At 37.4% G+C, this 11,653-nt stretch overlaps 1 protein-coding gene across 1 annotated transcript; it reads left to right on the top strand.

Annotated features, from left to right (window-relative positions):
* Positions 1 to 10,572: 10,572 nt before the first annotated feature.
* LOC141683260 (protein SEED AND ROOT HAIR PROTECTIVE PROTEIN-like) lies at positions 10,573 to 11,517 on the top strand. The gene is made up of 2 exons (XM_074487961.1): positions 10,573 to 10,803; positions 11,099 to 11,517. Exons 1-2 carry the CDS (start codon positions 10,617 to 10,619, stop codon positions 11,398 to 11,400), a joined length of 489 nt encoding a protein of 162 aa, XP_074344062.1. The 5' UTR covers positions 10,573 to 10,616; the 3' UTR covers positions 11,401 to 11,517.
* The last annotated feature ends 136 nt before the right edge of the window (positions 11,518 to 11,653 follow it).

Below are 11,653 nucleotides of genomic sequence, written 5' to 3'. Positions count from 1 at the left end.
TCTCCCTTTCTATAGCTTCTGAAGTTTAATCGACTTCAGGAAAAATGAAAATAGAACTGTATATAATATCAGAACAGGAGAATATAAATTAGTCAAGAATTAGTGACAATTAATTAGTGTTAAAGATTTGATTAATTGATTGAAAGAAGAATCATGTCAGGGGTCATAACGTTGAGATTGCATAAAAGGCTGTACCAAGAAATGAAAATGGGGCTAAAGAAAAAATAAACACTAGAACCAAATCTATTAAAGAAATAGTAGCAGCAGCTATACACAACGTGGAAACAAGTTTGCACTATATTAATTTCCAGCGCTGAGTTAGTGGCAAACCATCATCAGATACGAATAACAATACAGGCATGCAGTATCAGGATTTGGTACAATAACTTCCTTATAAAGAGTTCCTTGAATATGTTTACAAATCACAACTTACCTCGAAACATAAACACAAACACACGTTCTTCCACATAGAATCTTACTAAAATTCAGAATGGATGCAACAAGCAGGAGTTTTTCGCTTGCATTTTCTGTGTTTCTTGTCGCCCTGGTTGTTGTTTCGGCCACTGATAATGAGCATCAATCCGAAAAATCAAGCTCAGAAAAGATGTTAACAAAGGTTATTGGCATTCAGGGGACTATTTTATGTAAAACAGCCTCTCAACTCATCCCAATCAAAGGTAATGTTTCCGTAAATATGCATACCTCACTTTTTCATACCAGATATGACTAATTTTATTACTAGATTTTGTCCTGCTAATCAAATTGTGTTTTTACATTTTTATCTATTTTTGTGACACATTAGCTGGGAAGTAGCTTAGCCTTGTCGGTTTCTTACTGTGATTGATCTACTGAAATATTGAAATTGTCGAATGATATAAGATCTCGTTGGAAATGCCTTTATTACCTTAAATTTCAGATGTGCAGTTTACTTGACGAATAATGATCAAGTTTATGATCTATCTGACATTGCAGATGCCATAGCAAGAATAACATGTGAAGCAGTCGACAAAAAGGGCTATAAAACAGCCCCATTCTCTAAACTGAGTAGTCCAGCGAATGCAAAAGGTTATTACTTTGTGACATTGTCACCTGCAGAGCTTAAACAAGGATGGAGGCTAACGGAATGCAAGGTATTTCTCGAAAAATCACCGGTGAGGAGCTGTAATGTTCCAACTGATGTGAACAACGGTAAAACCGGTGCTACTCTTCCTTCTCCAAGGCTACTTAAGACAATGAACTTGTACTCCATCCCAGCTTTCGTTTACACTCCCAAATCCTAAGGCTGAAGATCCCACCTGTTCCTCGTGGCTACTAGTACTTTTTAGTTCAACATATGTGAATCGAACGGAAATAATTAGTTATGTTAATTTATTATAAATACTAAATTCTTAAAATATGTTTTCAGCACGCATCTTAGACGTATATAAAGTATAATTCCATAACTTATTTTTAAAATTTTCTTATTCTCAATAAAAAATTAAACATTAAATTTTTGTTCAGAATATTTTTTTTTAAAATGATTTATGCAACTATAATATATAGGAGTCTTAAGATACTTGTCGAACCATCCCTCTCAAATGTAAAGAAATGAGCACATGTTAAGAAAGTGTGATCGATGAGTTGTAAAATTTTTATTGATGGAGATTTTTGTGCATACATGGATTCATCAATATTGATGGGCTCCCCGCCAATATTATTGTGAAAATAATATGTGATTAATACATATAAATCAAACAAGTGTGTGCGTGAGTAAACGACATCAAACAGAGAAAGAAAGGATATAAACAGAAGAGAAGAGAGATCCTCGAGTCCAGTTAAAACTGTCTCCTTAAAGCTATTTCGCCTCTCACCGTATGTGTGAGTCGATAGCCTCTCAGGATAAAACGAGGTAGCGGCGACGTTACGGATAACGAGCACCTTCAGCGAGTTTGAACGGGAACGAAATTATCACCGACAGAGAGAGAGGTAGGGTTTGTGTTTAGTAGGACGGATGTGTATGATGAGTAAGTTAACCCTAAACCCTATAACGAAAATATATAGACTTAGAGAAACGTGTGCACTACTTCTCTTATTTAATTAAACGCGTTAATTAAATTTAATTCGAGAGTCAATTATTATCTGTAATTGAATCGAATTATAACTGTCAAATTAATTCATATTCGTATTCATAAAAATAAATACCGAATAATGAATATTTATTTAAGAGCCCAAGCCCAGTGGAAATTAAATTAGCAAAACTAGTCCGTGATTATTTGGGCCAATTTTCTGCTACATTCGTGTCCGCACACCCGGGCAAGCCCGAAGGCTTCGCAAGCCTCATATTACCCCTCGAAATCCCACAATTTGCACCCCCCTGCGCGCGCACGTAGGAGATGGAGCAACACCTTACTAACACTTTTAAATATTACAAAAGTGTTGTTCTATATAAAGCAATGGAAACCCTTTTTCCATTTCAATGTGGGATACAAGTTTTTCACATCTACATTTCCACCTTCAAGGGACCAACTTTGTATGATCACATATCATTCATCCCTTAACCATTTTGAGTGTTTCAAAGTGCCTCGGAAAGCTCTCACGGAGGAGAACATACTCCAAGTATGACCCACTCAAGAAAAGCTCAAAATGATTTGACAATATGGGGCTTAATACCCACATTTTCCAACAATCCCCCACATGGATGAGATTGATATTTCAGTAGCACACACCAGACAGACAGACACGGAGTTTGACTTGGTGATAGTTTCTTCGATCAGATATAGCATACAGTAGGTAGAGAATGCTCCTTGAACTTTCGCTCGAGTAAGCATACCAACTTTACTGGTAGACAGTAGACGTGCTTGTCCTTGAACTGTTCGACCGTTTGTGTAAACGATGATATACTTATCACTATATCGTTTTTGACTCGTTCAGCTCTCATGAGTATGTCCATTTTGGCCATGGAACATCGTCCTGGTTCTGCAGGAGTTTCTAAAGAATTGTGCCTCACAATTCTCCTTTGAAGCGGCCCCACTTCTCTCCCACATAGGTGATCTTTATCTTATAGAGTAACCCGCGTTTACTCAACTGAATTCCAAGCGTGCACTCCTGAACTCCATGTATTCATCAGAGATCATTAAAAGCTCAAAACTTAACCTCGTACCTTACGGGTCTCACTGTTTCCTCATCATAGGAACAGGCCAGGGGTTACCCCCACAGTGATTTGGTCATCATGATTTAGTTGTCCCATTGAACCAAGTTCTTGGGATCTCCAGTCAGTAATGGTTGGGTGTCCACCATGATGCCGTTAAGCAATAGGCTTAAGGCCCATCCCTCTCGATGTTTTCTCAACCACTTCTCTTGATAACCCTTTGGTTAGTGGATCCACGACTTTTGACAGTATATAGTCAATAGTGATAATTTCGGTTGAGATCAATTGTCTAATGGAACTGTGTCGTCGTCGTATATGATGAGACTTTCCATTATACATCGTGCTCTGTGCTCAACCAATAGCGGATTGACTATCACAGTAAATCCCTATTGCAGTTACAGGCTTTGGCCATCTTGGAATATCCTCCAGAAACTGACGTAGATATTCAGCCTCCTCGGCGCATTTATCTAGTGCCACAAACTCAGCTTCCATCGTGGAATGAGTTATCACCGTTTATTTTGAGGATTTCCATGATATTGCCGCTCTAGCTAATGTAAACACATAGCCACTCGTAGACTTAAGTGCTTTCTTGCTAGATATCCATTTTGCGTCAGTATATCCTTCTAATACTGCTGGGTATCTGCCATAGTGCAGTCCATAGTCTCGAGTTCCCCTCAAGTATCTTAGTACCCTTATGATCGCTTTCCAGTGATCAGCTCCCGGATTACTCGTAAACCTACTCAACTTGTTAATTGAGTATGCAATGTCTGGTCTTGTACAACTCATGAGGTACATCAGACTACCAATTATCCTCGAGTATTCCAATTGGGAAACAGCCACACCTTTGTTCTTGGATAGGTGCAAAGTCATATCCACAGGTGTCCTAGCTTTCTCAAAGTCATCCTTAAGAAACTTCTCAAGGATCTTGTCAACATAATGTGGTTGACTTAATGCGAGACCATCTGATGTTCTAGAAATTTGAATTCCCAGAATTACATTTGCTAGTCCCATGTCTTTCATGTCGAATCTTGATTTCAACATGTCCTTTGTAGATTTGATCACTTATCATTACTTCCGGCAATAAGTAGATCATCTACATATAGTGTCATCATGACATAGCCACTCTCGTTATCCTTGTAATAGGCACAACTATCACATTTATTGATTTTGAAGCCATTAGCCAGCACGACCTCATCAAATTTTTCATGCCATTTCATAGGCGCTTGCTTCAAACCATACAATGATTTCACCAATCTACAGACTTTCCTTTCTTGTCCAGGGACGACAAAACCTTCAGGTTGTTCCATATAGATTTCCTCATCTATGTCTCCATTTAGGAAAGCTATTTTCACATCCATTTGATGTACAGTTAGATTACGCATTGCAGCGATAGAAAACTGTTAGTGTAGGTGCCCTAGAGGCAATACATTATTCTTTTAAATCTTTATGTCAGTTGATCATTCATTAAATGTATTTATTATGACCTTAATTACTGCGATATTTTGTTAGCATAATAAATGTCCTTAGAATCATGATACACATTGTATAGTTTAAGTACATGACTTGAACTTGAGATTATATAATATATCATATTCTTAAAGGTCCCTAGTCGAGTATTATTATATAGGACAATAATAATACATAGATAGACTAATATGTTGTTTGACAAGATAACCACATCTCATTGGTTATAAGTATGGGGATACTAAAGTCAATACATATGTACATGTGAGAGTACATGGTAACGGACAGACCCACATTGAGATTCTTCATGTTTAATAAAGTCATAGGAAAGATTCACAGTGATAATGGTGTAACGATCCTTTGACTTGAAATCATTATATTTCTATATGAGGATTAATATACTTTGACTACATTAAAAGTTACTTTTAATCGTGTGATGATAAAAGTGGACATCGGGTATATCATGAGTCGTATGAGAAATATGAATGATAGATAAATGATTTAACCCTCCTATAATTAGGAGAGATATTATTGGCCTCTTGATTGAGTAGGATTATAAAAGCATGGCCATGCTCAAATAATGATTTGTCTTGATAATCTACTCATGGATCAAGTAAACCCGGATTAAATATTGAAGAGGATGACTAAATACATGCCTCGAGTTTAATCTATAATATGTATGGTTAAAGGGATTATATTACACGAAAAACATTAATCACGAAAGGTTTTATCTAATCACGATTTAATTATTGTTTAATTGGGTAACAATGATGTATTACTAGATACCACTCATTGTTTATAATTTTATTAGAGAATAAAATTATTTCCAATTAAATAATAGCCTATAGGGTCGCACAAATAGAGCACTTAATGGAATAGTTAATTTAAATTATGGATTTAAATTAATTGATGATTATTCGAATTTTATTATAATTAAGTAAGACTTAATTGAGATAATATAAATTCAAATTAAAAGGAATGTTTTTGCCCATAATAATTAAGTATGACTTAGTTATTAATTAAATAATAGAAATTCGTTTTTTATTATTTAATCCAATACCTACTAGGGTTGGGCTTTGCTGTTATGGGCCTTTTTAATCAGCCATTATAAATACATAATGATAGGTTAAAGAGGCTTGTACGTTTTTGAGAAAACCCTAGCAGCAAAGAGAGGCAGAGGCAATTCGGATCGTCAAGAAGGAGGCTAGTACATCCATTCCGTAGTCAAGTTCGTGAGACGTTCTTGGAGGTGCTCGTGTGGATACCATAGAGGTGTTTCTCCGAGAGGTAGACATAAAACGTGATAGCTAGGATCTCCGTTGAGTTCGTGAAAGTTAAGCTCTTGAAAGGTATGATTCGTTATCTCCATAATCTTCCCATAATTATACATGGATCCTGTTTTGGGTTTCGAAATTTTTATTTTATTTACGTTTATCCGCTGCGTTTTATGCCTCGGAACCCAACAAAAACATCATCCTTATGGATGTTATTCTCGTTACAGGAGAATATGTATCAAAATAATCAAGGCCTTTTTGTTGCTTGTATTCTTTAATTACAAGTCTAGCCTTATACTTATCGATAGTGCCATCAGTTTTAACTTCTTCTTGAAAACCCAATTGCTACCTAATGGTTTGCAACCAGTTGTCAAGTCCACTAATTCCCAAGTATGATTCTGCATAATTGTATCAACTTCATTCTTGATGGCCTCTTTCCACATAGGCCCATCAGGTGAGATAACCGCCTCCTTATAGGTTTTCGGGTCACCTTCTTCGAGCAAATAGGTCATAAATCTACAGACTCATGAGATCGTTTAGACGTCGTAGGTTGTTGGTTTCCTGGATTACAGGGAAACATTGTCTCAAAGAATGAGGCATTCCTTGATTCCATAATGGATTCTTTTGAATGTCACGAATCTTGGATTCATGAACAAAAAACCGATATGCAGTACTGTGTGGAGGATATCTGATGAAGATACAATCCACAGTCTTAGGACCTATCTTCACCTTCTTCGGTGTAGGGATCAGTACCTTTGCAAACACTTTTAGGTGTTGGTAACTTGGTTTCTTTTTCTTCCATATGTCATAAGGACTTACATCCTTATTCTTGCGCATCGTAATATTTAAAATATTATTTGCACTTAAGATGGCTTCTCCCCACATCGATTATGGAAGCCCAGAGCTTAACAACATCGCATTCATCATCTCTTTCAGAGTGCGATTCTTCCTCTCAGCCACACCATTTGTCTGAGGGGAGTATGGTGCAGTGACCTCATTGATTATACCATGTTGCAAACATAATTCCCCAAACGGTTCAACATATTCACCTCCACGATCACTTCATATCGTTTTGATTTTCTCAGTTTTTTGTGTCTCAACTTCTTCTTTATAGATTTTAAATTTATATATAGCTTCATATTTGCTTTTCAACAAATATACATAGCAGTATTTTGTACAATCATCAATGAATGTAATAAAATACTTGTTTCCTCCTCTTGTTGGAGCGAATTTTAAATCACATATGTTGTTATGTATTAGGTCTAGCACTTTGGTGTTCCTTTCCACACGTTTAAATGATAATCTCGTTAATTTTGCCTCAACACAAGTCTCACACTTATGTTTTGAATCAATAGTGAGTTTTGGTATGTATTCTTTTGCACTTAAACGTCATAAAGTGTCATAATTTACATGTCCTAATCTAGCATACCATAAATTAGGAGACTCAAGAAAGTAAGTAGAAGAATTCTTCATTTCATTATCGTCCTTAACGGACATCACATTGAGCTTAAAAATCCCATCGGTTAAATAACCCTTGCCTAAAAACATAACACTCTTAGACAAAATAACTTTATCTGAATCTATTACAATGCGAAAGCCATGCTTATTCAACAGAGAACCAGACACAAGGTTCTTGCGAATATCAGGCACATAAAGTACATTCTTCAAAGTCAGATTCTTCCCAGAGGTCATCTTCAGGATCACTGTGCCTTCACCCTCAATGGTAGAAGTTGTTGAATTCCCCATATAGAGCTTCTCACCAGCATCGGAAGTTTTGAGGCTAGAGAAAATCGCCTTGTCTGCGCAAACATGCCTAGTAGCACCAGTATCAATCCACCATTCACGCGGATTCGAACTGACCAGGTTCACTTCAGAGATCGTAGCACAGAGGTCTATATCACCCATCTCCTTGGAGATATTATCAACCATATTTGCTTCTTTCTTCTTGTTTGGCTTCTTGGGCTTCTTGCAGTCAGAAGACCTATGACCAACCTTATCACAGTTGTAGCATTTCCCTTGAAATTTCGACTTCGAAATCCCTCCCTTGGGTGCCACCTTTGCCCCTTTACCATAACTAGTCTTCTTGGGCTTGGAGCTTTGAGCATGCTCCACCATGTTTGCCTTCTCAGTGGCAACATTAACTTTCTTCTCGGACCCTCTGTTGTCTTCTTCAATACGAAGTCTAACAATAAGATCCTCCATAGACATCTCCTTTCGCTCGTGCTTAAGGTAGTTCTTGAAATCTTTCCATCCAGGTGGAAGCTTTTCAATAACAGCAGCGACTTGAAAAGACTCACTTATGACCATTCCCTCAGCATGAATATCATGAATGATCACCTGCAGTTCCTGCACCTGACTGACCACGGTCTTAGGGTCTGCCATCTTATAATCAAGAAAGCGGCCAACAATCCACTTCTTTGCCCCAGCGTCCTCGGTTTTATACTTATGGTCAAGTGACTCCCATAAGGCCTTAGTTGTTGGCTTCGTATTGTACACGTTATACAACGAGTCAGACAAACAATTTCGCACATAGTTCCGACAAATGTAGTCGGAGTGCTTCCAAGCAGCAACAGCATACACAGTCTGCACGTTACTCTCAGCAGTGAGTAACGGTGGTTTTTCCTTAAGGAAGCGATCCATATGCAACGTGGTTAGATAAAAGTGCATCTTTTGTTGCCAACGTTTGAAGTTCGTTCCGTTGAACTTCTCAGGTTTTTCAGCATGTGCAGCAGGCACAGTTGGCATAACAGGTGCAGCAGGCACCACAGGTGGAACAGATGGTACGTGCGTCTGTACTACAGGTGTATGCACACCAGTAGGCACCGCAGGTATAATCGGAGGAGTGAATCCTGCCGATATCTGTCCAAGAGGAACACTAAACTGTCCAATGACAGTGTGTCCCACATGCACATGTCCCGAAGGCACATGTCCAACATGTGTTTGACCCCCATCAGATCCTACGATCTGTGCGTTAGGGTTAATCGCCTACTGGTGAATCCCATCAGTTACAGCGATCTGTGCGTTGGGATCAGCCGTCACGTTTCCAGCTTTAATCACAGTTTGGTTCTCCATCGATCTGTTACTCAACAAAATAAGCAGATACAGATGTATCAGTCACAGATGTATAAAATAAAATAGCTTTAAGATTGTGAAAACAATCTGTGATTAATACATATAAATCAAACGAGTGTGTGCGTGAGTAAACAAAATCAAACAGAGAAAGAAAGGATATAAACAGAAGAGAGATCCTCGAGTCCAGTTGAAATTGTCTCCTTAAAGCTATTTCGCCTCTCACCGTATGTGCGAGTCGATAGCCTCCCAGGATAAAACGAGGTAGCGGCGGCGTTACGGATAACGAGCACCTTCAGCGAGTTTGAACGGGAACGAAACTATCAGCGACAGAGAGAGAGGTAGGGTTTGTGTTTAGTAGGACGACTGTGTATGATGAGTAAGTTAACCCTAAACTCTATAATGAAAATATATAGACTTAGAGAAACGTGTACACTACTTCTCTTATTTAATTAAATTTAATTCGAGAGTCAATTATTATTCGTAATTGAATCGAATTATAACTGTCAAATCAATTAATATTCGTATTTATAAAAATAAATACCGAATAATGAATATTTATTTAAGAACCCAAGCCCAGTGGAAATTAAATTAGCAAAATTAGTCTGTGATTATTCGGGCCAATTTTCTGCTACATTCGTGTCCGCACACGCGGGCAAGCCTGAAGGCTTCGCAAGCCTCAAATTACCTCTCGAAATCACACAATTTGCACCCCCTGCGCGCAAGAGATGGAGCAACACCTTACTAACAATTTTAAACACTATTAAAGTGTTGTGCTATATAAAGTAATGGAAACCCTTTTTCCATTTCAATGTGGGATATAAGTTTTTCACATCTACATTTCCATCTTCAAGGAACCAACTTTGTATGATCATATCTCTTTCATCCTTTACCCATTTTGAGTGTTTCAAAGTACCTCGGAAAGCTCTCACGGAGGAGATTATACTCCAAGCGTCACCCACTCAAGAAAAGCTCAAAATGATTTGACAATATGGGGCTCAATACCCACATTTTCCAACAATTTCGTGGACACCTCATCAAGCACTAACTTTTGTCATCTGTCTAAGACACACTGAAAAATCCTTAATAAATTTCCCGCTCTGTACTAGACTAATATGTTATATCGCTATTTCTTTGTCAAAAAAAGATGTTTACCGCTATTTAATTTTGTTAAAGTTGTTTACGATTGTACTCTCCCTTTCTATAGCTTCTGAAGTTTAATCGACTTCAGGAAAAATGAAAATAGAACTGTATATAATATCAGAACAGGAGAATATAAATTAGTCAAGAATTAGTGACAATTAATTAGTGTTAAAGATTTGATTAATTGATTGAAAGAAGAATCATGTCAGGGGTCATAACGTTGAGATTGCATAAAAGGCTGTACCAAGAAATGAAAATGGGGCTAAAGAAAAAATAAACACTAGAACCAAATCTATTAAAGAAATAGTAGCAGCAGCTATACACAACGTGGAAACAAGTTTGCACTATATTAATTTCCAGCGCTGAGTTAGTGGCAAACCATCATCAGATACGAATAACAATACAGGCATGCAGTATCAGGATTTGGTACAATAACTTCCTTATAAAGAGTTCCTTGAATATGTTTACAAATCACAACTTACCTCGAAACATAAACACAAACACACGTTCTTCCACATAGAATCTTACTAAAATTCAGAATGGATGCAACAAGCAGGAGTTTTTCGCTTGCATTTTCTGTGTTTCTTGTCGCCCTGGTTGTTGTTTCGGCCACTGATAATGAGCATCAATCCGAAAAATCAAGCTCAGAAAAGATGTTAACAAAGGTTATTGGCATTCAGGGGACTATTTTATGTAAAACAGCCTCTCAACTCATCCCAATCAAAGGTAATGTTTCCGTAAATATGCATACCTCACTTTTTCATACCAGATATGACTAATTTTATTACTAGATTTTGTCCTGCTAATCAAATTGTGTTTTTACATTTTTATCTATTTTTGTGACACATTAGCTGGGAAGTAGCTTAGCCTTGTCGGTTTCTTACTGTGATTGATCTACTGAAATATTGAAATTGTCGAATGATATAAGATCTCGTTGGAAATGCCTTTATTACCTTAAATTTCAGATGTGCAGTTTACTTGACGAATAATGATCAAGTTTATGATCTATCTGACATTGCAGATGCCATAGCAAGAATAACATGTGAAGCAGTCGACAAAAAGGGCTATAAAACAGCCCCATTCTCTAAACTGAGTAGTCCAGCGAATGCAAAAGGTTATTACTTTGTGACATTGTCACCTGCAGAGCTTAAACAAGGATGGAGGCTAACGGAATGCAAGGTATTTCTCGAAAAATCACCGGTGAGGAGCTGTAATGTTCCAACTGATGTGAACAACGGTAAAACCGGTGCTACTCTTCCTTCTCCAAGGCTACTTAAGACAATGAACTTGTACTCCATCCCAGCTTTCGTTTACACTCCCTAGTCCTAAGGCCGAAGATCCCACCTGTTCTTGGTGGCTAGTACCACTTATAAGTTCACCAATCATTTATTCATTATATGGAGTTTTCCTCTGGGAATCACCTTTTTCTTTTCTCGAGTTTGTGAGGTTATAATTTGTAATTTGTTGTATGTTCTATTCTTTATTCCATATATCTTAATGTATCATTTCCATAATAATATAAGTTTTTTTTTATTTAGTAGCTTATTCTCGTCTCTTTTATAATGTCACAGTTTTC

This window comes from Apium graveolens, chromosome 9 (assembly GCF_009905375.1).
Source record: "Apium graveolens cultivar Ventura chromosome 9, ASM990537v1, whole genome shotgun sequence".
Lineage (NCBI taxonomy): Eukaryota > Viridiplantae > Streptophyta > Magnoliopsida > Apiales > Apiaceae > Apium > Apium graveolens.
Note: the sequence above shows the minus strand (reverse complement) of the source record. Positions and strands in the feature narration are given on the sequence as shown.